The sequence below is a fragment of the Onychostoma macrolepis genome, chromosome 24 (assembly GCF_012432095.1).
Source record: "Onychostoma macrolepis isolate SWU-2019 chromosome 24, ASM1243209v1, whole genome shotgun sequence".
Classification (NCBI taxonomy): Eukaryota; Metazoa; Chordata; class Actinopteri; order Cypriniformes; family Cyprinidae; genus Onychostoma; species Onychostoma macrolepis.
This window is the reverse complement of record NC_081178.1, coordinates 12,155,455-12,182,614: the sequence shown is the minus strand read 5'-3', so window position 1 is coordinate 12,182,614 and position 27,160 is coordinate 12,155,455. Positions and strand designations below refer to the sequence as shown.

At 36.5% G+C, this 27,160-nt stretch overlaps 5 protein-coding genes across 7 annotated transcripts; 3 read left to right on the top strand and 2 right to left on the bottom strand.

Annotated features, from left to right (window-relative positions):
* Nucleotides 1–1,258: 1,258 nt before the first annotated feature.
* LOC131533256 (cystatin-B-like) lies at nt 1,259–1,939 on the top strand. Its single transcript, XM_058765466.1, has 3 exons — nt 1,259–1,417; nt 1,500–1,595; nt 1,744–1,939. The coding sequence occupies exons 1-3, from the start codon at nt 1,346–1,348 to the stop codon at nt 1,870–1,872; spliced, it is 297 nt and encodes a 98-aa protein (XP_058621449.1). The 5' UTR covers nt 1,259–1,345; the 3' UTR covers nt 1,873–1,939.
* A 2,453-nt stretch (nt 1,940–4,392) lies between these two features.
* On the bottom strand, nt 4,393–7,007 carry mix23 (mitochondrial matrix import factor 23). The gene is made up of 5 exons (XM_058765320.1): nt 6,602–7,007; nt 5,401–5,526; nt 5,093–5,239; nt 4,957–5,016; nt 4,393–4,882 (listed from the first exon to the last, which is right to left on the bottom strand). The coding sequence occupies exons 1-5, from the start codon at nt 6,650–6,652 to the stop codon at nt 4,832–4,834; spliced, it is 435 nt and encodes a 144-aa protein (XP_058621303.1). The 5' UTR covers nt 6,653–7,007; the 3' UTR covers nt 4,393–4,831.
* Nucleotide 7,008: 1 nt separating this feature from the next.
* Nucleotides 7,009–11,160, top strand: fam162a (family with sequence similarity 162 member A). Its single transcript, XM_058765319.1, has 6 exons — nt 7,009–7,109; nt 7,197–7,253; nt 8,773–8,853; nt 9,195–9,306; nt 10,643–10,751; nt 10,836–11,160. The coding sequence occupies exons 2-6, from the start codon at nt 7,202–7,204 to the stop codon at nt 10,950–10,952; spliced, it is 471 nt and encodes a 156-aa protein (XP_058621302.1). The 5' UTR covers nt 7,009–7,109; nt 7,197–7,201; the 3' UTR covers nt 10,953–11,160.
* Nucleotides 11,161–11,999: 839 nt separating this feature from the next.
* On the bottom strand, nt 12,000–22,521 carry kpna1 (karyopherin alpha 1 (importin alpha 5)). Of its 2 annotated transcripts, none has more exons than XM_058765317.1 (14): nt 22,393–22,521; nt 20,332–20,468; nt 19,894–20,007; nt 19,698–19,797; nt 19,514–19,608; nt 19,114–19,245; nt 18,925–19,013; nt 18,746–18,845; nt 16,996–17,159; nt 16,397–16,475; nt 16,181–16,306; nt 15,753–15,880; nt 15,452–15,627; nt 12,000–13,754 (listed from the first exon to the last, which is right to left on the bottom strand). In XM_058765317.1, the coding sequence occupies exons 1-14, from the start codon at nt 22,505–22,507 to the stop codon at nt 13,567–13,569; spliced, it is 1,743 nt and encodes a 580-aa protein (XP_058621300.1). In that variant the 5' UTR covers nt 22,508–22,521; the 3' UTR covers nt 12,000–13,566. The 2 variants fall into 2 exon arrangements, with proteins under 2 accessions (XP_058621300.1, XP_058621301.1); XM_058765318.1 differs by having other exon boundaries at nt 20,332–20,465; nt 22,393–22,514.
* Nucleotides 22,522–23,545: 1,024 nt separating this feature from the next.
* si:ch211-161h7.8 (thiosulfate:glutathione sulfurtransferase) lies at nt 23,546–26,809 on the top strand. 2 transcript variants are annotated; one of them, XM_058765751.1, is made up of 4 exons: nt 23,546–23,714; nt 25,024–25,146; nt 25,226–25,388; nt 25,514–26,809. In XM_058765751.1, exons 1-4 carry the CDS (start codon nt 23,567–23,569, stop codon nt 25,566–25,568), a joined length of 489 nt encoding a protein of 162 aa, XP_058621734.1. In that variant the 5' UTR covers nt 23,546–23,566; the 3' UTR covers nt 25,569–26,809. The 2 variants fall into 2 exon arrangements, with proteins under 2 accessions (XP_058621734.1, XP_058621735.1); XM_058765752.1 differs by having other exon boundaries at nt 23,673–23,850; nt 25,514–26,805.
* Nucleotides 26,810–27,160: the final 351 nt, after the last annotated feature.

Genomic DNA, 27,160 nt, shown 5'->3' with positions numbered 1-27,160 from the left:
TAAAAAATTCATGTATGGCACAAATGGCATTAATAGTCCGTATCTCATACTTCCTTAATGTTTTGTACCTTTGACGGTGTTGAACCATTAGGTGTGTTAGACTTGAAGCGGCGCTGCGCAGAATGATCAGTGCATGACATCAAAGCACCGCCAGAGCGATAAGAGAGCAGACGGATCATTCGAATCGCTCTCGCGATACTTTGAAGTCATGGTCATTCTGCGCAGCGCCGCTTCAAGTCGAACACACCTATAGTGTTAAACACGGTGTCACCTGGATGGGAATATGCATGGAAATGATATGCAGATGAAGTTATGCATAGTAAACCTAGGCGTTGTAAGCTCCATATATGGTGATCTCAGGGAGGAGTCGGGGTGGAGACGCACATAAGCACAATCTTCCCCTGACTGGGATTTATAAAGTGATTTTTGCACAGGTTTTGGCTTACACATAGTTTTATAAATCTGAAAACTTTTGTGCATAAATAAAATCTAGCTTTTGTGCATACTTACACTTTTAGGATGAAATAGGTGTGTTCGACTTGAAGCGGCGCTGCGCAGAATGATCAGTGTATGACATCAAAGTCCCGCGAGAGCGATTCGAATGATCCGTCTGCTCTCTTATCGCTCTCGCGGTTCAACACCTTCAAAGCCAAAGGTACAAAACGTTAAGGAAATATGAGATACGCCCTGCGTCCCAGTGTGCATACTATCCACCCAATCTGCCCTAAATAAAATTGAAAATTAGTAACGTCACATAGAATTTAGGATGGATAGTATGCACATTGGGACTCAGGCACTATAAATACCATTTGTGCCATACATGAATTTTTATTTTAATTTAGTATTTCAATTGTTTTAAGCAATTAAAATTAAATGATGCATTTTTGCTGATAAGGTGAACATCTTTTAGCTATTTTTAGTGGAAACATATAGGCCTATATTTATTGCAGTGTAGCCTCAATACAATTGTCTGACACACTCGTTCAAGTGATCAAGCGCATCCAGTCTAAATTCATATGATTTTGGTTTAATTTCAGTGCTTATCTCCATTAATGATAGTTGAATATTTAATGTAGGCTACTAAATGTGTATATCGACAGGAAAACAGAGTTTAAAATCGTTGTTTGCTTCATTAATTTTCTCACTCCAGGAAGAAGACTCAGAGTTTGCGTGCAGGTGCGCAAATTTTACCGTCAGCGTAGGAAGTGGTGTACGCCTCTTTCAGGGCGGGGTTTGTGAGTACGCAACGGCTATAAATGAGGCCCCAGGACTTGTGAGGCACGCTTGATCCAGTCAGGAGTGAGAAGACGTTCCTGAGTGTTTTTGTTAGTCTTTTGTATTTAAAATGGATGCGTGCTGTGGCGGAATATCTGAGGCGGAAGATGCCAACGAAGAGGTGCAGAACATATGCGATGAGGTTGGTAACTTTACATTGCAGATAAATAGAAATAGTGAAGAGATGTCACAGTCTAACAATTCCCGTTTTTCCAAATATAAAGTCTCAAGCCGAGGATAAAGCTGGACGCACATTTGACGTTTTCACTGCCAAATCTTTTAAAACACAAGCTGTTGAGGGGACAAATTACTTCATTAAGGTACGATAAAATCCCTGTGGTTTTATATATTAACTTTATAGGAGTACCCTGTTAATGTACTGAATATGTCTGTTAAAGAGAGCCTCAGATATAGCCATTAACAGCTATAAAAGTTTTTAAAAGCATTGTTGTAAATGATCTGTTTCAGGTGCATGTAGGTGGGGATGAGTGCATTCATGTACGTGTCTCTAAAACTCTGCCCCATGCTGGAGAAAAACTGGAGCTGCACAGCATACAGGCATCCAAGGCCCATGATGATCCTATTGAATACTTCTGAATGAAACTAAGCTAATCATAATAAATATTGCCGAAAATGCTTATGAATCTCACGGTTATCATTTTTACCAGATAGTGTGATCACAGTAGAGCAGGGGTGTCAAACGCAGTTCCTGGAGAGCTGCAGCCCTGCAGAGTTTAGTTCCAACACGCATAACATTTAGATTTCAAATAAGCGTAAATGATTAGATTAGGTGGATCAGGTGTGTTTAATTGGGGTTATATCTAAACTGTGCAGGGCTGTGTAGTGATGGGAGAAACGAAGCTTTTCGAATCAGTTGAACCAATTGCTTCGCAAAATGATTCGCTGTTTCGAAGCGCTCGAGACGCCATACGCTAGTGACCCCTGCTGACCACAACTGTGTACATGCAACAGAAACTCGAGCTAAAACATGCCTAAAAACGGCTTTTAAAAACCCATTGCAAATGTTGAAACTGAAAGTATATACGTTAAAATGCAATAAAAATAATGAAATGCCATTTAAATACGAAGTGTTTGTGTATATATAGCCTACGTAATATGTGGTTTTTAAAATATTAATTTGCAGGGATTGCTTCGTTTTATGGACCGCTTCTAATAGAGGCCAGTAAGAAACTATTAACTACTTCTCGTCCTTTTAATTACACAAATGTCTCTTGAAACTGATCCGAAATCGGGTAAAAACCATAGACGCTGGTTCGCCGCTGATTCACGGGTTCACCGAGATCACCCCCCAGCTGCGAACCATTGAAGTCTCCTTTATTGAAATCAGTGACTTGGGCAGTTTAGGTTCGACTTGAAAGCACGGCTACAGATGGCCATCAACGAGAGTAGCCGCTTTCAGTCGGGACTGAGCTGAAAACACACATCAAGCCGGACACTTTCTGCTCCCGTTAGTGACGCTCACTCTGTGTCTGTATACTCTGTCACAGATGAAGTGAATAAAATGCGATATTTGTCAAAGACACAGACGTTTCAGAAACGTTTTCATGAGCAACAGAAACACTTTTTTTTTTTGTATACTGCTTAATTCAGCGTCGTTTTTTCAAGAATAAAGTTATACTAAATACTAATAAAGTGGGGGTACATACTTTCATCCGTTTTTATGATAAACGTGGCTCAATATAACATTGCGACTACTGTTTAAAAAAAAAAACTTGTTCTAAAAACAGATTTGTGAGCAGTATTGGAATTGAAGATGTTCGAAACACACGTGATTGTTGTCATGCCGTGAATCTGGCCAATCATGAAACGGCTGTGTCATCAGCACTCCTGTAGTCCCTTTGAAAAAGCTGAGTCAGCCGGCTGCTCTCGAAATGCTATCGCGGTACTTTGATGCCACACGACAGTGACGTGGTGTCGGCACCAGTTCAAGTCGGACTAAATTTCTAACCGGCATGCACTGCTTCAAGTCAGCCGCCGATCGGTCTGCGCGCAGTGCTGCATGAAGTTGAACACACCTTTTGATACGCGCTCCAAACCACTGTTTCAAAACAACTGATTCACAAAAGTTTCGAAGCTTCACGAAGCAGTGATTCTAAAGCGGCCATCACTAGAGTTGTGGTCCTCCAGGAACTGAGTTTGACACCCTTGCAGTAGAGTGACTAGTGGGATCACTACCTGCAATGACACTAATTGTGAATTAGGTAATCCTTTAAATGCATGTTCCCATTATGTGTTTGGCATAGCTGTAAAATAATAGTTTTCCATCCTGCACACTCAAAACATCACTTAGCTCGCATCTAGTTACGCCAGTAGTTTGGTATTCACATTTTGGCCTTTTTACTTAGTGATACTGATGCAGTTGATAGATATTTATACTTAAAAAAAGTGAAAGTGACATGACATTTGGCCAAGTATGGTAACCCATACTCTGAATTAGTGCTCTGCATTTATCCCATCCAAAGTGCACACACCGCAGTGAACACACACCCAGAGCAGTGGGCAGCCATTTATGTTGCGGCACCTGGGGAGCAGTTGGGGGTTCAGTGCCTTGCTCAAGAGCACCTCAGTCATGGTATTGAGGGTGGAGAGAGCGCAGCCCCCCAACTACAATCCCTAGCTGCTGAACCTGAGACTCAAACCTGCAACCTTTCTGACTCTCTAACCATTAGGCCACGACTTCCCCTCACCCTAACTGGCTGTAATGTACATTATTTACATAAAGTACATGGATGGACAGTTTTTGATCATGTCAGCTGGGTTCCATAAGATACACTTAAGCCCAGGGTTTTTCAAACTGGGATCCAGGGATACCCAGGAGCAGCAATGGAATGCTAGATGGAGCATGTAGAAGTTTAGAGAACAGTGGAGTGGAGTGGAGTGGGGTGGTGGGGTGGTGGGGTGGAGTGGGGTGGGGGGGGAAATGAAAAATAAAATTAAATAAAAACTTGACTAAAAAACTGCCTAAAAAACCCCAAACTATATCATGCCAATTCATAACTTTTTTAAGTTTTGATGAATTAGTGGCTAATTTCCATGAATTTCTCATTCATTCAATCTGCTCACGCCCCAGTGATGTATATATTTAGGGACGGGCTTTCAAGCTTACTTTTTTCTAAAAATCATACGTTCACACAATTCACTTCGTACAAATTCATATGAAATCACCAACTCGTGAAATAGTAGTTTTCCCATGAGATCGGGTTGGAAAACCCCTGCTTTAACCTTTGACACAGGTGCACATCAACATCTGAGAACAGACGTCCCTTTCACTTCAAATGAACATTAATCACTATATTGCAAAGCAAATAACAGACAACTTTTCATTAATTGGAAAACATTTCATGGTTTATAAAATCTTTTGTACAATATTTATACGAAAAGGTTTACAGGACTCGGGCGACAGTAGTGTTTCCTCACTGTAGAAACACAAAGCCACAGAGCATAATGATGGAGGAGGGTTTGTGGGGTCAGTGACAATGTCCAGGCTCAGCTCCAGGTGTTTTCCGCAGAACAACTGTGTTGACAGAAGTATTATTCACTTGATCTTGGGAGGGATGTAGTGAATTCGGCACCTTTCATTGAAAACCTGGAGAAAAACATGATCATTAACAAACACTTCTAAATGCAAACCACTCGTATTCAATAGGATCAATAACTCACCTTCAGACTCTGGTCATTAACCACTTCTTCAACATTTAGCTCAGACTGCATGAGTTTTAACTGTAGGGAAGTGATAGAGAATTCAAACAAGATTTCAACCAATTGCAGCACAAGTACATATAAATAAAGACATTACCTTAGTTTGCTCTTTCCTGAGTTGCTTGATTATTGACAAGTTGTCGCTGTCTTTTGCCCTCTCTTCACGTAACTGCCCGACGACAGCAGAGGTCTCTGTAATGCATGACTTTATTGCCTTATCTCTGGAAAGATGAGCTTCCATGAGCTGAAAGGCATAGGCAGTACAGAAAAAGAGCTTGTAATTAATTAATACATTACAGAGTATGACAGTACATTTAAATCAATCATACATCAAGAACAAAATTAGGAGATCTCTAAAATAATCATTTTAGATTATTAAAGAGGACTTGGCACTGTGATACATACAGATTCGTAAAGTTCTTTGCAGGTCTGTGTGGCATCCACTTTGTCTGAAAAGGATGCAGTGGGCACAGTAGTATTGAGGGCATGGACAATTCTGTCATCTATGGTGCGCATCACTTTTAATACTTCCTACAGGAAAAGAGGAGAGATGTACAGCATGTGAGTCTAAATAAAAGTTCAACTTCAAGTTACTATTTGTTCTTGTAAGAAATGCAATCATTATGTTGTTCATATGTTTTTCAACGCTTGCTTGGCTGGTCACTTGACCGGGAACGTTGCTACTGTAATACGGTGGAGGAAAAAAATCTCAAAAAAACAAAGAGATCATTTTTCATTTTCAAGTTTATTTTTTGGGAAGTAATTATATCTGTGTGAGCAAAGTCAGTATGTTTTAGTTCAAAAATGACCAGAACATGTCAAGAGTGTTGGGATTTGCCACCTTAAATATTAAGAATACATCTTACCCTCCATTTAGGCATTACTAATAGAACTGATTACTAATTTCTCATAGGGTAAAAAAACCTTGGTAACTATCACACGTTTAAAAAAAGTGTCCAAAATAACTATACATACATAGGTAGCTGGCAACATTTCAAGCAGAGTACTGCAGTGTGACAAAATCAATTTCAAATTACATTTTCTAATTCTTGTGTAATTAATACGCATGCAGCTTTAAGAGTTTATACTAACGGAGGGGCACTTGGAATACCTCAGAAACAATTAAATGAATGGGGAAAGACTAAAAGATCATTCAAAGCCATATATATATATATATGACTTAAAAATAAAATAAAATAAAATCGTAAAAACACCTGCATTATACACCTTTCCCTATAAGCTCAAATAAACTTTAACTGAAAATCCTGGTGCTGAAAAAAAGTTATTTAGTCCAACAACCCACATATTACACAATGTGTATTTGGTGGCTTTAAAAAAAAATAAAATAAATTCTGTACTTTATATTGTGTATAAATGATAGCTCGTCTAATACACTTATATTTACAAAGAACAGCCCAGTTGCTTAATCGCTCATGTTTGCTCTGCTGCTCATTGAACCTCACTACTGCATGCAGCAGACAACCGAGGGTCAGCCATTCGTACACCATTCCCGTTAACATCACAACAACATGCTTACAAAAATCAGTGTGAGCTTAAAAATCCTGCGTAATTTTATCCTGTCTGCTGACAACTTCGCACGTTTTACCTGAAACATTGAAAAGTCCTCACAGTTCAGAACTCCACCGGGCGCCGCCATAGTGGACTGAAGAGGGTCCTGCGCGCTGAGGGTGCCCAAATACTGCCTGAATTACATTTACTATAAAAACTGTTGTTTTTGACACTTACTAATCAACGTTACAGGTAATTATTGAGTATTCCCGAAAGCTTTTACTATAGTGAGCCAATTTAACAGAGATAGTGTGACAGAATTATTTCTCACGATAAAAATAAGATTAAACGTGAGCAAGTAAAATCCACAGGTGATTTATGCGAACTGTTTTGCTGAAATGCAAATATTTTGTATTATATGTTTCTTATTTAACTTTACCTTTAGTTATACCATTTACAACTACATTCGTGTTACGCTCGCTTTACATGCGTAATTTATGTCCATAACAGGCGCTCATGTGAGCAGCAGAGCTGTTTTGGCTGCTCGGGGTCCTTCAGGGTTATACCAGTTCTGCGCTCGCATATGAACTCGAACTGACTTTAAGGTGGTTAGAGGAACTAAACCTGACATTGTCATTTGGACACGATTTCATGGCTTAAAATTTTTTTTCTTTCATCATATTCTTCTTCAGAAGTCATGATCTTCAACATGATCAGAGGGCCTCGTGCCGCTTTTGGCACATTAATAGGTCAGTATTTTCTGTGTTATATTTGCTTTTAACGCGGTCAGCCAGGCTGCATGTGATCAGCTTTGGCACTGCGCACATTCCTCAAACACTTGTCGGCCTAAAACTAGCAGTGAAAACATGCTAGTTCATAAAAATACATTGTAACGCAGTATCACTTTTCGGGACTGGCAGAAATGGATTCATGTCGCATGGCTTTTATTACTTTTGATCGATGTTTTATCTAATACGTGGACAAAGCCACACCTCTTGTTATAATGATTTTACAACTCCGTGATCTCTCTTACAAAAATGTACCATAGTGTAATTTCCGGTAAAATAATCAATCATAACGTGTTATATATTATATATCTTATCGAGTCATTATGTTTTTAATAACATGTTTTATTAATGTTTTATATATGAACATTTTTAATAATAGCCGTGGTATATATACTGTATCAGATTTACCATAAAAATTTACCATATTTGAATTCCTGGCAAAACAATTTTAATTTTATTTTAATTTTATTTTAATTTTATTTATATATATATATATATATATATAATGTAAGAATTGATAAAAAATTAATACTTTTATTTAACAAGGATGCTTTAAATTGATCAAGAGTGATGATAAAGACATTTATGATGTTACAAAGGGTTTCTATTTCAGATAAATACTGTTCTTTCTATTCATCAAAGAAACCTGAAAAAATTTTACTTTACTGCTCAATTTTACTTTGAGCAGCAAATCAGAATATTAGAATGATCTGAAGAATCATGTGACACTAAGACTGGAGTAATTATGCTAAAAATTCAGCTTTGAAATCACAGGAATAAATTACATTTTAAAATATATTCAAATAGAAAACAGTTATTTTAAATAGTAAAAAATATTTCTAAATTTTACTGTTTTGCTGTACTTTGGATCAAATAAATGTAGGCTTGGTGAGCAGAAGTCTTCTTTAAAAAAAACATTAAAAATCCTGTGTGTGTATATATATATTTATGAAAAAAATTCAGTTGTATGTGATGAATATTATAAAAATAATGATTTATAAATTGGTGGTATTGCTCTGTATGTCATAAACTAATAATTTTTTTAAAAAAATTTTACTGTATTTTACTGAATGGTTGTGATACAATGATTGTACATAGTTTGTTTTGTTTTTTTTGTCTAGCAAAAATCTAATGTTCAAATGATTGAATAATAAATAATTCTTAAACGGCTGCTAAAATGCTATATCAAAATTTTTAATACAATGTCATTTCCTCATCTGGGAAAAAAACTAACAAAAACCTTTTAAACTATCGGTGCGAATATATCAGGAAACGACACATTTGTGTTGTATAAACATAATCATACAGCCATGATTTATCACCATGTCGGACTTAAAGGCACAATTCAGCTAAAAATGTTCCACTATTCCTTAGTGACTAAAGAATGAAAGTCAAACCATTTTAAAACAACATGAGGGTGAGTAAATGACAGAATTCTCACTTCTGAACTATCCCTTTAATGGTCAATTTCCTCCTATAGGGCAGGTGAGGAGAGGTGTGATGACCACAGGGAGCAGAAGACTGTGCAGTAAGCCTCAAGAGGGGGCATCCGCACCCCAGGGTCAGTACTCAAATATCCATTCACTTCTACCTACCTGCTTTATGAGGCAGGGCATATGACATGACACAGCACTTGACGTGACACTGCACTTTTACTTGCTGAATGAATTGCATCATTCCAGCACGTTTTGTTCCCTAGAAGGTTTACAATTCAAGGAGGAGTTCAAAAGCAAGAAAAAAAACATGCAACAGCGTAATTATGATGTAGAGCAAGATAAGTTCCTGTTTTGGCTGTTCTACAAGGATCAGATCAGATCAGATTGCACTAAAGGGAATTTTGTGGTTTTCCCAATGGACTAACTTCTCTTCACCTTGTGTTTCCTCTCTCCTTGTTTCCTTTAGCACAACGGCTTGGGTTTAAAGTTCCTGGTTACCGCCCATCAGAATGGGATAAAAAGATGCTGGTGTGGTCCGGGCGATTCAAAACCACAGAACAGATTCCAGAGTTTGTGTCGTAAGTTGGCTATTCCTGTTTACATTGAGATAAACCCCCAGCTCCAGGCATACTATTGAGCATATAGTTGGTGTACGAGGTCATGTGGCTAAAGTTCTGCCAGAGTATTGGTGGAACACAAGAGACGTCCGCTGTGAGGTTCAAACGAGATTGATTACTCGCAGTGTACTGACAGGTAATTAGTGTAATTCATGGTATCTGGAGGGAGATCAGAGTGGGCTCTGTTTGTCATGTTAGATGCAAAACAGAGCAGGCATGTCCTCCCTGACCCACCATACAGTTGCTTTTTACTAGGGATGGGTAAAAATACTGATTTAATGGTTAATTACGATATTCATTTGTATAATCAAAGTATCAATCCTTAAAATCCCAAAGATCAGTCTTATTTTACTGGACGATTAAATTTCAGTAGCTGTGTGTAAACGTATTTGTAAAGGCCTGTTCACATTAAGAACAATAACTATATCAACATAATTGTTTAGTATAAAGGTGTTGCAGGCTGTCTTTAAGTGCACAAGCTTGCATAATTCTGGGTTAATTCTGATTAGCTGTCAGTTTTTTTTTTTAACGTTCATAAGCTAGAAAATGAGTTCTGAAAGTGATTCTAATATCTTTCCTCCGTATCATTATCGTTGTAGCTTTTGTGTGGACTTGCCTATTCTCATTAAATTAGATTGATTATTAAAGCTTTATCGTTATAGTCTATAATAGTATAGTTAATAGTTCTTGGTGTGAACGAACATTTAAACGCTTTCCTCTGCGTTTAATATGTAAAACTAATATTTTCGTAATGTACGAAAATTCCTAGTGTTTCTTACGTTGCTTTGGAGCAGAGTCGCTCCTCCATTGTTGAATCTTTAGCACCAAAGGAAATCGTATTTTACATTAATTGTTTTGTGGGTTCTCAGACTGTACTGGATATGTTGAAATAAAAAACACCTTGTATCTCGAAATAACGACAAGAAGCATCTTTCTATCGAGTTGTCCTACATGCAAAAACAAACGTGCACAGCTGCATGCGATCAGTGAAGCTCATTTTAACAAACGACTCTTATGAACTGGTTCTTTTTAGTGGCAAAAGCACACAGCGCTACCAGTGAAGTCCGATTCAAGATTAAATGAATCTGAGCTAGTTCTTTTAGCAATTCATTCAAAAAGATGATGTACCTGTTTGTTAGCCCTTAAATCGAATTAGAAAATCTGTCAATACGCTACCCTACTCTTTAAATGTTTTCTTTGTACAATTAGACTTGACTTATTTAGGCATATCTACATGGATGTATTAATTAATGAAATAGTAATTTCTGTACTTATGAAAATACTGCGCTGTTTTCAGATTTGAGATGATTGATGCTTCCAGGAACAGAGTGCGTGTGAAGGCCTGCTATGTGATGATGGTAGTGACCATCGTGGCGTGTGTTGCTATGGCTGTCTCTGGGAAACGGGTAATAAAAAGTGTGCTGCTGTATAAATGATAAGCTTGGGTAATATATGACTCATAATCCTTTAACCAATGCCTTCACTGACAGGCGGCAGGTCGGCATGAAAATCTGACCTCTCATAACATGGAGAAGAAGGCTCGATGGAGAGAGGAAGCACAGAGAGAAAAAGAGGAGGCCACTGAACTCGCAGCGAAAGCCCAGTGAGATGCATCCATCTGAGCTCCCAAGACCCATGTCTCCATGTCAGCTGGCATCATACAACAGCCAGTTATTTAATGTCAAATGCCACACACCATGGACACTCTGGTGGAGATCTTCCTTCACATAGTAAACAGATTTTTAGAGAGTAGTGTATGAAATAAATTTTTTATATATACATATTAAGAAAAAATAAAATTGTGTTCCACTGTTATTTGTCTTTACTATTATCTTTAAAGTCTTATGAACTTCTTTGTTTTTATAGCTGATTTTTAATAGTAATATAAATAGTATAGAATTTTATCAGCCATCACTTCAATCCATCAACTGACATCTTAAGCAGCAAAAAGTTGTGTTTGTAAGAAATCAATCCATCAAGAGGTTTTTAAATTCATACAAGTCCTCTACTCATATTTCATTTTCTGCTGAAAAAGTCATCTGGTCTGAATCAGAAGAGAAATATGCACACATCAAACACTGTCTGTAGGCAAAAACTGTCCATAACAGTTCAGTGTATTCTGATGTAAGAGGATAACAGGGATGGACTTCTTCACTGGAGGAAGTTATGGATAATCATGGATTGGTTTCATACAAACACGCAGCTTTTCAATTCACAAGATGTTAATTGATGGACTGGAGTCATGTGGATTATCGTGATGTTTTTATCAGTTTGGACTCTCATTCTGACGGCACCCATTCACTGCAGAGAATCCATTATTGAGCAAATGAGGTAATGCTGTCAAGTAAATCTGTTCAGATGAACAAACTCATCTACATCTTGGACATGAGGGTGAGTACATTTTCAGCAAATTGAAGTTTTTGGGTGCACTATTCCTTTAAGGTTGTCCTAAAGCTGATGTTTATTGTCTGTGCTTGATTAAAATGACCAACCATAAGTAAAATAGCATAGCTATTAGCACTGAATTGCATAGTAAAAAATGAGAGCATAGTCAAAAAGGTTAAGCATGCATAATGACTGGCCCTTCTGTGAATGAAGCAATGATGAATAAGAGTCTTATACAGATCTCAAATTAAATCACTTGACCGCCGAGCTTCATGAAACAGCATTTATGCAAATGGCGTAACAGAGAACAGTTACACAATCTCAATACGACAGCAGTATTGAACACAAAGAGCTGGTCATCTCTTGGGAAGAATCTGACATTAAAATAAGAAAACCTAAGTAAACAATCATATCTTGAGCTAATACCCAGTAAATCTTAAGTTTAAATTTGTTGATAAATTCTTTTAAAGTCCATTTGTTTGTCATTTTCCACCTCCATTTTTTTTAAATGAGGATTATGGCACCTTCGGTATTAAGAGATTCTAACCCTCGCAAAAATACAATAAAATAAAACCGAACAACAAAACAGAACTGAACAATTTTCTGCTCTGTATTTTTCCATATACAGTTCTAGTCACTCTGAAAATATGGTGTGTCTGAATGTGTGTGCGCATTCAGCATGATTAGACATTAATATTTAAGTTTGTCTCACACACACATGTCAGGAAGCTAAAGCATTTTTAGCTCAATTTTCAACAGCTTGTTAAAATATGTTGGAAGCTTTGAAAGGGTTGGAGTTTTCTCAGCCAGAATGAGGCAGCGCTCTTAAATACTTAGTGTTTTCTGTAAGCACATCCCATAATGCAGGTACGTGACATTCCTCTTCACCTCAATATCCGAAGAAGTGCTTCGGGGGCCTAAAACGGACTACAGAGGTTCGAATCTAAACAAAGGGTGTCTGTTCTGAACGTAAAGTGCCAATGAAGATGACGCTCATGTGAAATTGTCCTTTTGAAGTATCAAATGGTCTAATGCACAGAATACAGGACCTGTCTTTTTGTCTGTCCAGCAGTCTCAGTGAGCGGGAAGACTCCAACTCCCAGAATTCCAAAGGTGCAAATGTGTAACCCTAAAAGGAGAGGCGGAGCCTGTACAGTTCAGTCATTGTTGGAATGCATGTTCGATGCAAGTCAAAGTAAGAAACGTCTGACTGGCGTTGTCATTCGGAAAGCCCGGACCCCTCAGTCCGTCTTTGAGTTGTCTGGGTCAATTGAGAAGGTACAAGTGCCTTGCATTTATCAGATGTCCTTTTGAGTTTTTCGGCGCAAGTTGGCTGCGACTTTTTTTGGGTGAGGGGATTTTAGAGACATGCAAACACAGTCACACGGTCAGTCCAGTGTTTTACAACAGATGGAAAGCAGATCCCTTGTCAGAGTCAATATTGCAGTCACGTCACACGAACTGTGCTTTCCCAGCTTCTGTTAAGTCATCGCTGGATGCAGATTTCCTGAATTGGGCTGAGGGACTGATGGGATATGCGTGCTTTGAAGGGCTGAATGACAGTTCAATGAAGGAAGTGGGATATTTAAGTCATATGAAAGATCTACTGCTCATGTTTTCCACATCAGGACAGGAAGTCGCTATCGTTCTGGAGCCATCGTTCTGGACCGGGCCAGGGAAGTAGGACAAGAGGGGGGAAATGGGTTGACCGGCAACACACGCTCTTGTATATCACACCTTAACTGAAATTATTCATTCTTCGCTCTGTTGGGTCGGGGGGGTGTCGCTCACCCTCCAGGGTGGATTGCTTGGAGAAGATGGGGGTGAAGGGAAGTGTTAAAGTTGGAAACCCTCCATGGGAGCCTCACACTGCTGGAAAAGGAACTGCTGCTGCTGGAGGTCGACGGCAGGGGCCAGAGCCGGATCTTCATCCTCCGTGTTGAAGTAGCGCTCGATCAGGTCAAAAGCCTTCTGGTAGATCTCCTGGTTCTCATGACCCTGTAGAAACTCCAGTTTGTCCAACCCTGATGGAAAGCAACAGGAAAAGGTTTGTTTTTTTTCTATACAAATATATATTTTTTCTAGACAAAATACATTTTTGTCAACATTTTATGCCAATCCATTATTTTTTATGTCAGTTTTACTTAATTTTAGTTGTTGAGAGTAACATTTCAGTTCAAACTTAAAATTTAATCAACTATTTTATATATTAATATGAACATGAACATAAAACATCATGAACATAATATGTATCAGCTAAGGACGAATAAAGAAAGAAAAAAACTTTTTTTTACCCTATACTATATGACAATACTACAACAGTAAATTAAAGTAAATTGTTATTATTGGAAATATTTTTTTATACATTTTTTGTTATTATTATTATTATTATAATTGGTAACACGTTACAATAAGGTTCATTAGTTAACATTAGTAAACATGAACAATACAGCATTTATTAATCTTAATGTTAATTTCAGCATTTACTAATGCATTATTAAAATCACAAGTTGTGTTTGTTAACATTAGTTAATGCACTGTGAACTAACATGAATAAACAATGAACAACTGTATTTTCATTAACATTAACAAAGATTAATAAATAGTGTAATAAATGCATTGTTCATGTTAGTTAATACATTAACTAATGTTAACAAATGACAGCTTATTGTGAAGTGTTACCTTATTAAAATATTACTAAAATCATACAGATAAAGAAATATATTACTAGTATAATTACACTGCAATAACACCAATATTATTAACTATTTTGTTTTTATTTTGTATTTACAGAAAAACAGTAGAATTGCAATACTAATATTCATGTCTTTCTTAATTACTTTGCTTTCAAATATAAAACCACAAAACTTCTGCAGGAAGACCTTATAGGCTGATTTTTTTTAACTGCACTGCTCTGTACACTCAGACTTGATTTTTTTTAAGTAAATTATTTATTTTCTTTTTTCGCACTAGATAGTTTGTCCACAAGGAGGCATCACTGGCCCAAGTTGCTGTTTCACAGTTAAAAAAACAAACAAAAAAAAAACAACATCTATTGTGTTTTATTGTTCCACTATAGTAATGATAATAATTACAATAATATATTCAGTTTGATAGGTGTCTCTCACATTGTCCCACATCAACATTAAAATAGTGTAGATTAGTATACAATGTTTTATAATAATTTACTCTATTTAGTGTCCACTTCATAAATTTAACATTTAATATTGGGGGCATCCAAGTTATTTGACACATTTAACTATAACAAATTTATTTTTTTTAATTATAAGTAACATGCCCAACACTGGTCATGACTTTTGGTGAAATAGTGCAGATACTGGTAAAGAAATGAAACCTAGTTTGTGCGCGCTATAAATGTACACTATTAAAAACAAGCTTTTGTGTCAGAATTGTACTTCAGTTTTCTTTTGTTGACAACAGATTTATGATTCTCACTGCATTTTCACTAAACATAATTAAGTCACATGAGTATAATGAGTTAATTATGCTTATGAGTGCACATTATAAGCGACCCAAACTCACAGTGCTTGCAGAGATGTTTGTGTGGAGCATCAATTACTGTGAACCAAGCCGCTCAGAGGCTATTAGTTTTCAGTGAATTTACACAATTCACGTGGGTGGGTCATACTTCTCAGTTCAAAAAATATGGAAATCCTTATAAATATGGGAAAATCAAATGCAAGTGTGATGACTAACATACCATACGCCTCTTCAATGAGGGCGCAGTAGGGGTTGATTCCTCCTCCTCGTTTAGCCTCCAGCTCACCCAGTCTTAGGATGTTCTCCAAGCCATTCAGTGCCACCTGTACGATCTTCGAATCCATCAGAGTCAGGAGGTCACATAAGGGCTTGATGCAACCAAGCTCAACAAGATGCCTGAGGAGAAGATTAAAGCATTAAAATATAAAGCCGTCTTGGTTGCTGATGCAGGAATTGATCTGATCACAAACTGTCACAGGAGACACATGGTTATACCAGGCTAAAGCAGTGATCCGTCTCACCTGATCTGCTCAGCAGAACCGCCAGATGTAGCGTTTGTGATGGCCCACGCCGCCTCCTTTCTTGTGCGGAACTCCGCTACTTGCAGAATATTTATCAACGGAGGGAGCAAGTCTGCATCTATCACCATCTACCAAGATCAAAACAAAGATTGTGACAGAGAAACAGACACTCGGGGCATTTTTAGACCTGTAGATTATTTAAATTTGTTCCGAAACAAGGACTTAAAATGTTGCAATGTTACAATGTTGCACTGGTTCAGTTCCTTTTCACAAGGCAACATTTCAAAGTGTACCAAAAATGTCTTTATGCAAGTATGCAACTAAGGCAGAAAACATGCCAGGTTCCGAAATAAATGCTACAAATGAGCCTGGTGTGAATACACCCCCAAACTGACATTCATGTGTTAACTGTGTAAACATGCATGTACCTGTATTTGTGCACGGTTTCCAGCTGTGATATTGGAGATGGTCCAACATGCCTCTTTTTTAATGGATTCTTTTGGGCTACTGAGCAGGTGAAGAAGACTTTGCAGGGCAGAGCAGTTAAGAATCACCTGTTCATGAGAAAACAAATAATGTTATACCCTAAGCATGTAATGGCTACAACATTACTGCAGAGGATGAAAAAAGTACAGTTGTTTTACCTGAGTCTGTAGGTCATCGCCTGTGACTATGTTCCCCACGGCTCTTAGAGCAGGAGACACCACCTTATATTCTGCATGTCTGGAAAACATGAAAACAACAGCTCAGAAAACTGCGGTCATTCTAAGGACTTAAAGTAGCAGCACCCATAAAAATACAAAGTAGAAGCCGTTGGTTCTCAACCTGGAGGGGCTTGAGTCCACTAGGGGACCTCAGAAAACTCAAAATAGCTTAAAAATCATCTTTAAAAACAGCTAAAACTAATTTTTATTCAACTATTTGTTTTCTTTAAAGAACCAAGGTTTCCACAGTTTTGGAAATCCTGGATAATATGAGATAGACTAATTTTAAAAATGTGATTTTTAGACTTGAAAGGTCATATAAAATGTATGAAATTTTAGTCTGCATTTGAATATACATTTTTATAGTTATGCCAAGCTCTAAAATATTTTTTGGTGTCCAGCAAATTGACTGGACGAGTCATGGGGCCTACAAATATTGTCAATAATTGGGGCCCTGGAGTCATAATGGTTGAGAATTACTGGCTTTAGCTATTCATTATTCTTTCTATATGTTTTGTCATGTTATTGTCATGTCTTACAGCAGCAGCTCCACTAGTCTGCGGCAGACTCCCGAATCGATAACAGCCTGAATCTTCTCATTGGGACCATCAGACAGATAAGAAAGAGCCCAGCATGCATCAGCCAGAATGTCGGTATCATTCACAAAGAGCAGCCAGGACAGAACGCTGAGACACGGCGACACCTGCATTAAAAAACAAATACAACTCAGATCTCACTTTAAGTTTTAAGGTGTGTATACTCTTGTGACTTAATTGGATTTAATTAAATTACTTAATAATGAAGTTAATGTTGATTTATGTTGGTTTAATAATAAAAAAAAAGTTAAGTAATTTGTTTATTATACATTAATCAATGTCGTTGTATTGTAAACAAAAATGAATTCACATTATCATTAAAATATAAAATCAACATTAACTTAAGTAATTAAGCATAATTATTAATAGCATGTTCTAGCTTGAGCAAACATGACCATGACGACACGTGTGCATGCCACCCACAGCAATATCATTGAGGTTTGTGGCTAGCGAAATGAAGCAAGAACTGACTATGGCTGTTTATGTGCTTGCTTGTCATTTATCAGGCACTTTACATCTATCTTGCTCTCCTGATTTACATACGCTAATTTGGAAGATTAACAATAACAGTACAATAACAGCTAATAGTCAAATGGATTCAGCTGCTCTAACTGTAAAGATAGGCCTCTGGCTGTTAATAATTTAAGTGCTTTAGTCAAACGTCTCACGCTACAATAATGTAACTGTTGTTTGTGGGTTGTCTCTTCCTGCAATGTTTAGACATCTCAACTTGAGCCTCAACCACTGTTAACACACACTAAAAAATGTCTTATGCTTACCACGGCTACATTTACTTGATAAAAAATAAAGTTAAAAAAGTAATGTTATGAAGTATATTTATAATTTAAAATATCTACTTTAATATATTGTTACATGTCATTTATTCCTATGACAGCGAAGCTACATTTTCAGCATAAATACTCCAGTCTTCAGTGACACATGATCCTTCAGAATTCATTCTAATTTGCTGATTTGGTGCTAAAGAAAACATTTCTTATTATCAATGTTGAAAACAGATGTGTTCTTTAATATATCTGCAGAAACCATTACACATTTTTTAGGATTCTTTGATGAATTTAAATTTTAAAAGAACAGCATTTTCAGCAATAGAAACCAATTGCAACACTATAAATGTTTGTTTATATTTAACACGTCCTTGCTGAATAAAAGTATTGTTTAAAAAAAATCATAGTGACTTTAAACTTTTAAATGGTAGGTTGTAAGGCATTGTTATTATTATTTTGCATTATTCAGTAATGTTACAAGTCCAATAACACACCAACAATAAAAAATGGCATATTAAAAACAAATTCTCAACTACTTTGTATAAATAAATTCAAAACTAAGGTCAGTCTGTTTAAATGGCTACAAGTGAATCTGAGCATCACAACATTATAATGCAAGCATAAATTATTAGTCTAAAATTAGCGGTAGATGATGGTAAAGGAAACCTAAATGTAAAAAAGGGGAAATGAGTTAGGCATAATTAAATATCCAATCCTGATCCTATATATATATATATATATAAATAATTTTTTTTTTTTTTTTTTTTTTATATATTTTATAGAACAGCTTTTAACAGCTATATTGTTCACCCCTACTCTGCCATTTCTAGAGTTCTATTTTGGAACAATGTATACTTTACAAATAAATTGTACTGAGCTGCATGGAAACAAAAGGAGGTGACTTTTACCTTGGCAAAATCTGGGGGTGGGTTTTTCCCCCTGCACAGGTTAGACAGAGCCCAAACTGCATTCCTCATCATAGTCAGACGGTTTTGTTTAGCCAACAACCTGAAAATGAGAATTTTACATCATTAGAACAACTACTCAACAGTACAGTTGTTCTAAAACAAATGGTTGCATGACTTACTGTACTAAAGAGGGTAGAATATTGCAGTCCAGAACATAGTCCCTGCACTCAGTGCTGTCACCTGCAATATTGCCTAAAGCCCACACTGCCTGCAGTGGAAAAAGACAGTTTCAATCACAAAGTTAGTCCTATTTTTATTTTTTTTATACCTATCTGGGACTATTTTTGCCCCTTCAGCAAGACGCTCACCTGTTCCTGTACATCCTCGAAATCCGAGCAGAGCATCTCAATGAAAATGGGCACCGCCCCTGCCTGGATGACCACACGCGTCTGGTGGGATGTTCCTGAGGCGATGTTAGTCAGAACCCATGCTGCTTCAAACTGCACAGAGACAGAACGTCTGTCACCATACTGCAGAAAAGCATTCACTAATGCACCATTCAAGAGCCAAGGGGATTAAATAAAGATAGCAGGGAGACTTGCAGAATATACACATTCCAATAGTGTGAGCATGTGCTGGGAGAGATCCATGCCGGATGACTCACTGTCTCACTGCTCTGACTTACGGGATCTGTCTGCAGGCTGTTCTTCTGCTTCTAGCCTATATGGTTCATTTTAATATCACTTAAATACAGCATGCTTGGCTCACCTGTAGCGTGCAGTTCTCTCTTCTTTTCAGGAACTCAACAAATCGCTCCACGACACCAGGGGTGGCAATAACCTCATCAATAGGGGGATTAGGCTCTAATGGAGGGTTAAAGATGGAATTAGCATCCTTTTATCATAAATATGATTATGCAAATGAATGAATTTCAGTCTTCGGGGTCTTTCACCTTTAGATAAGAGCTTTCTGAAGCGCTGTGTTCCTATGAGCTGTTGTTCTGGGGAGCTGGAGAAGATCATCTGTATCATGTCCTCAGAAATAACATTTCCCTGTGATGTTGGAAAGACAGAAATAGTAATAATCTATATAGATCTTTTCACTGATTAGTAAGACACTATGATTAACTATTGTTTTATCTTTCTCACCGTGATTTGGTCCATATTGTTGGCCTGTGATTCCAGGTATCCACTGTCCGACATCCCATCATCCTCCAGTGTTCCATCCTCCTCCACTGTGGCCACATTTCTGCGCTTGAACAGCTGTAAGAACACAAACTCTCAGCTCACTGTTCTCAATAAAATGCCAACATGCGCCACATATCAATACTAATGTTGCATTTCTTTCCTTGGAAGGAGTAAGCGAGTGATGTTTTCATTATTGTTACAATATTTTCTCCTGTAGAATTAGCTAGAAGTAAAGTATTTGTAGGCTGTTTCTCTCAAACACTGTAAATACTGATTTTAATAAGACGTTATTCTGCTTGTTTGAGTATTTGTGTGTGTAGTGTACATAAACTAAACAACAACAACATCAGAGTACAATAACAAGATACAAAGCCACTCTTATATCTCCAATTCTCCTACTTGTTCATCTTTCTTTTGTTTGCGAAGTTGGAGGCCTTCTTCCTCTCTCCTCCTCCTCATCTCATCTGTGTTGAGTGATTTGTTTTTATAGCTTTTGAGACGTGCATTGTCCTTCCCCTGACTCATGATGTTGCCTGCTGGAAAGACATGATCAAAGCAAGATGAGCACAAGAGAAATCACCAAGACTCATTAAAATAGCGGCTTGATCTCAGCTACATGTCAGGCTTTGAAAGATCATTTAATGTCACTTGTTTCTATCAGCAGTGGACACATACACCAATCATAATGCCAGATATGCATGCACATCCATCGTTTGTGACATAACTAATCTGACAGCAGCAAAAATACAGAATACTAATGCAGTCTGAGCTGTAACCTACTCAAATGACCTTGTCAGTCACTTAAATGCTGGGCTAAACTAGAAAACAGAAGTATTTGTTGAGGTTTTGTGTCCATGTTGTTTAGCCAGAGCTTGGATACTTTCAATCACTTGCAAATAAAATCAGTCGAGATCAAGAAGATAAAGACCCCATGACGTAGCAATAGGTTTTTTCTTCTATATTGTGACATATATCAGACTGTAACGGATTATCAGAAAATAAAAAAAGTGTAGGCTGGTGACTATCCATCGGTTGTTGATTGGATTTTGAGATGTGGGCACTTAAAAGTGGAGGCAGATGAACATTGCAGAGGTGGTGTACATCACCAGAGAGAAGTTTGTAATTTTCACCCAAATGTCTGTCTAGAATGTGTTTAAAAAACAGATAAGGTTCATTTTCATGCAAAGTTTGGGGATGTTGGGTTATTTAGCTTCCATAACACTTTTATTATTATTATTATTATTAAAGGGGTGTGTATGTGTTTGTTATTTGTAGTTATGTGTTTTGGTGTGAAATATGTGATTTAAGAAGAATGTTGTATATGTTTGTGTGGCTGAGGTTGTTGTATAATAATGAAAATCAATCAAAACTATTTAAATAACATTTTGCTTCCATAACACTTTTTCATACTATTGGAAAGAAAACGGGCAAAATACATTTTTTTGTAATTATTATTATTATTATTATAACACTTTCTCTCTATTTGCATCTGTAGATTTTGATTAATTTAAAGGCTGTTTTCTCAAAACGAGGTTTTTTTTTTTCTCATACATCTCCACTTCAGTAGAACTTAAACCAAACTTTCCAATTTTATTCCTTTTTACATTCTGAAGGGGTTTTTTTAGTTTTTTTTTTTACAGAGGAGTTTGTCGATATCATTCACTTGATTTATATAAAATTTAATTCAACAAATTATATTCATTTTTGTCCACCTATTGACATTATTTTTTTACTTATGGAGTGATAAAATAATTAAAGATTGTAAAAACCTTTATTTGTCAATTTGTGTGACCTAATGTGTCAACAAAATTGGTTGAACCTGGTTTTATCTAGTGTTCAGATTGCGGTTCTGGAAATGTATTCAAATTAGTGCGTATTTAATTAGACATGGCCACATATGCATATTTAAGCATAATATATCAGAAACGCAAAGTCGTTTTAATGTACTGTGATTAACCAACTGGGGAAGTGCAGTGACCTGTGGCGTTTTGCCTTAAATGACTAAAAAAAATATTAAGATAGAAGCAAGAAACGGAGCCAGACGAGTGTTTTTAACCCGCTTCTCATGGGCAGTGGCGCTTCAGCCCGCAGTGAAGGGGAGCGACCCATCCAACCATCTCCACCTAAAACACCCCGCCAAACACACCAATCCAACCGTACATAGCGCCTGTGAAGCGGAGACGATCGATTCAAGTCAATAAAATGTCATTTTAGCTCCTCGCATGGTAGCGATCATCGACTGAAGAGCAGGTTTGTTGGTAATATCGTCTTAACGCCAGACTCGCCTCCCCCTCCCAGATCTGCGCAGCAGCCTCTGTTAGCTCCCCTGCTAACCCACCCAACAAGGTTGTCCGACTGCTGGCTTATATTTATGTTTAAACATTTTTATCTTTTGAATTTAACATCATATTGATTGAATAAAACCACTCAAACACAAATAATACACAGTGGCGCACTGACCTGTCAAAACTGTCTCGTTTATCCCTGCGTCGTTTAAGCTGCTACCGTTCAGCCTCCGCCGGTATAGTGATACTGCGCATGCGCACTGGGAGAGGACATCGTGTGCGAAGCGCATGTCTGGTTCTCGGTGTTGCCAGTTTTGTGTAACGAACCGTGTTGCCATGTCCACTTCTTATAATTAACCGGGTCGTTTTTTGGGGGGGGGGGGTTCCGTTTTTTTAATCTTTTTTTAAATGTATTTTTTTTTATATAAAGGAGCTTATAAATATGGATAATCGCGGGGTGAAGAGATGTTTTGAGCTTATGTAGGTCAACGAAACGTATTTCGGCTTGCTAGTGCTTTATGACCTTTGTAACAAATAAATCAAGTTTAACTGAATACTGATCGCAACTGTCACATATGCTCAGTGCATAACCTAAGTTATGCACTATACATTTTACAATTATTATTATTCGATTTAAACTGGTTTCTTTTTCTTGAGTCCCCTGCCCAAATGATACATGCACGAATGAAAGAGAGATTATTTACAGAGAGAGAGAGAGAGAGACGTGTGCGTGTACATATACACACATTAGGCTACTATGGTTGACAATATGGTCTTATTTGTTTTTTTCGAGCAGGTGTTATTCCAGCAAGATCTGGCAACACTTAGTAACGAGGGGTAGTCTTCCTCGCTGCACTGTATCATATGTTGAATGTTTCTCTTTTTAAACTACAAAGATTTTATATAAATCTATTAGTTTAAGCAAAAGATATACAGAAATAAATTAAGTCTAAAATAAAGTAAAAACTATATTTAGGGGAAGTATTTTTAACATATATTAAAGATTTAGCATAATACAGAATTTAACCATGTAAAATTGTATATTTTTATATCACACATTTTTGGAAAACAAAGAGTCAACAATAAAAGGGATCTGGCAACCTGAATGAGATAATGCGATGCGCAACACTACAATTGTTGTTTTATCTCACGAACCCCTTAACGCAGATTGTCGACATAACATCCGATATAGGCCTATTTAATTACAAGGCAAAAACTACCCTCATATCGTCTCATCCTTCCTGAAAATATCCTCCAGGTGTCCTTTACATGTCGCTAGAGGGCAGCAGATAATCTGTCTCGTCTTCACCCGTTAAAGCAGGTAACAACTTTTCACTTGCACTGTCATTATGACTGCACCAGTGATGGTATCTTTTCAGGTTTTATGTCGTTTGTGCGTGTTTGCACTCAATAAACCGGTTTATCATGGTGGAGTTATCTCAGCATGTGGACTGAAGACTTCAACCGTCAATCACAGTGAGGGACATCCTGATCCAGGTAGAGCTGCTGGTGGAAGAGGCACTTGCATCCTCTCAAAATAAGTGGATTTAATTATTGCAGATAAAACTGGTCATCTTTTTGCGAGACATTATACCTTTTAGAGGCCGTATTTCAGTGAAGTCTGCAATGTCAGGTAAAGGGTGATTTATTACAGGAACTTTAGATTTTTTGTTCCATTTCCGAGTTATCTCTACTTAACCACGATGTTCACGAAAAACACACATCTGCAATCTTTTAAGTGAATTGATTAATATATATAATTATTATTATTATTATTATTGACTATTTATTTATAGTTTGTGTATGTATTTATGTATTTACTGTCTTTTTATTTATTGACTTATTTAGTAATTCATTCATTGTCATTGTGTTTATTTTGCATATTATTTATAAATGTAAGTCAAATATAAGTTACTTAAAATATCAGTCAAAAAGCTATATTGAAAGGACCCATTTATTAACATGTATAAAAGAGACATATTTCAGTAAAGTCTGTTATGTCAGGTAAAGGGATATTTATTACATAGGAACCTTGGACTTTGGCCCAATCCCCAATTATCTCTACTTGATTAATTACCATGATACTCACAAATACACACATCAAAGTATGTGATCTTTTAAGTGAATGCATTCATTCATTCATATTCATTCATTCGTTGTCATTTCTTTTACTTGTTATTTAATTTAGAGGAGGGGTGGGGTAAAAGAATATTATTACGAATATTATAATTGTCATTTTATGTATTTGTCATTTTATTTATAAATCAAGTCCAAAAGCAATTGAAAGGAACCATTTATTAACATATAAAAGATAAAGAGACTTAGTGAAGTCTGTGATGTCAGGTATAAATGGCCATTTATTAGGCTATATATGAACTCTGGACTTTGATCCAGTTCCCAATTATATCTACTTGATAATTAACTATGATATTCATGAAAAACACATGTCAAAGTATGCACTCTTTTAAGTGAATGAATGATTTTTGTTTTTTTTAAAGCAGTCAATAATTATGTATTGACTGCTTTGTGTTTTAAAGTGTGGTCAATTGTACTGACTAAACCACTTAGCAATTGTTTTGTTCTGTTTTTGTTTCTGCTTATTATAGCAAAACAATTGTTTGACTTGTCTTTTGTACCCACTAACCAACCACACAGCCTCTACTAACCATGAATAGCAGGATTTTTAGTAAAATGCTGTTTTTATGTTGCATGATTTTTACTGGTATTAATTAATGAACGTTAATTGGCAATAATTAGAATATCAACTCTATATCAACTCATTTTGATTGATTTTTCACATTTTCAGTGTCAGTTGTGACATACGAACAGCTCAAAGCTATGCTGGCCAATCACAGCGTGCAGCTATTTGATGTCAGGAATCCAGATGAATTCCAGGCTGGCCGGATTCCTGATTCTGTCAACATTCCTTGTAAGTCACTACTGAAGTGAAGAATCAGTGTTCTTGTTTCAGTATGCACACTCACTCTCAGTTTGTATGTATCTCTCAGTGGGACAGCTTGAGGAGTCACTGAAACTCCCACCACAACAGTTTCAACAGCAGTTTGAAGTGAAAGCCCCTAGAAAGGAAGACGATGACATAGTTTTCCATTGCCGAAGCGGGAAAAGGAGTTTGACTGCTCTTGAAATCGCTCATCGTCTGGGATTCTCTAAGTAGGTTATTGAAAACATACACACTGATCTCATTATAAGCCCAGAACTCATAACATGTGGATGATCCAATTAATTGAATATTCCTTGTTGTTAGAAGAACTACTTGTTTTCTTTGTCTTTTTCAGGGCACGGCATTATGCAGGCAGATACATTGATTGGGAAGAGCGTGAGAAAAAGTAACAAGACTAATTGAGCGGCATTTTAAATTAACTTCATATCACTGCAACTGGACCATTAATCTGGAAACAGAAGATAAAATTAAATATTGACAGGTGAAACCGAAGAAAGTTGCTCATTTTGCTGTTTACATCAATGATAATATGATATGAATTATATTGCATTAAGGTGTGATTATTAATTAATTAGTGTATTAGAATCATTATTGATGTAGTTGTGATATATTATAATAAAGCGAATATCAGAAAATACATGAAGCAAAGCTATTTCAGATAAATACTTGAAAAAAACACTCCTTCACATTGAACCAGACGGATCAAATTATTTCTGGACTGTAAAAACAAATGTGAATATATATTTACAAATCTGCTTTATTAAAATATTTTTAAAAGGCTCTCGACATTACTTAATTAATCACAGGACCATTCATTTGGAAATGAGGACATTTCGAAATTCGACGGATGAAACTGATGAAACTGACTTTTTTTTCATATTTTGCTACTTACAGCTATGTAAATCTGAATGACTTAGTGTATTCGAGTTGCTTTTAAAATATAATAATGACACATCAATTATTATTATTATATTAATTATATTTACTTAAGCTGATTACCAGAAAATGGATGGAGCAAACCTACACTCTTAAAAATAAAGGTGCTTCAAACGGTTCTTCAAGCGATGCCATAGAAGAACCATTTTTGGTTCAACAAAGAACCATTCAGTCAAAAGTTCTTTAAAGAACCATCTCTTCCTTACCTTTTTATAATCTGAAGAACCTTTCAGATGAACCTTTTGTGAAACAGAAAGGTTCTTCAGATGTTAAAGGTTCTTTATAGACAAAAAGGTTCTTCTATAGCATCGTGAAGCACCTTTATTTTTAAGAGTGTATTTCAGATAAATACTTAAAAAATTGCTCCTTCAGATTGAATCAAACGAATCAAACTATTGGACTGTAAAAATGTGATTATATATGCATATTTACAAATTTGCTTAATTAAAATAATTTACAAATAATTATCAGTACAAATTGATTTGGACCATCTGGAAATAGAAAATTAAATGTTGACAGTTGAAACTGATGAAACATGATATTTTCATATTTTTTCCACAGTGTATTAGAGTCATCCATTATTATTATATTCATCTTAATATAATCTATTTCAGATAAATGCTTCAAATAATTGTTCCTTCATATTAAGTTAATTAAAAAAATATTTTGAATATGTGGTTACACATGTGTTTCATTAAAATATTTTTACAAAGGCTCTGGACAGTGATTAATTCGTCTGTGCAAATTTAGTTTGTCCTTCTGCATTGCGTTGTTACCACTAGGTGGCAGTAATGCAATTAGGCAAAATAAAGGAGCGTTTTACGGCCAGCAAGCAGAGGTTCACGGTCACAGGTGCTCGGATGCTCATTTCACTGCTGGCTGTTTGGATGTGGTCGGATGCACCTTAGTAAATAGCTGTCAGACTGATACTGAACACAGATCAAGGCTGGCACATTTTTCATTGGACTGCAATCAAATCAACACACCTTCCTTCATCCATCTTGGAGAGAATTATTTAAGTGTCAATTTATAAAGCGCTGTTACT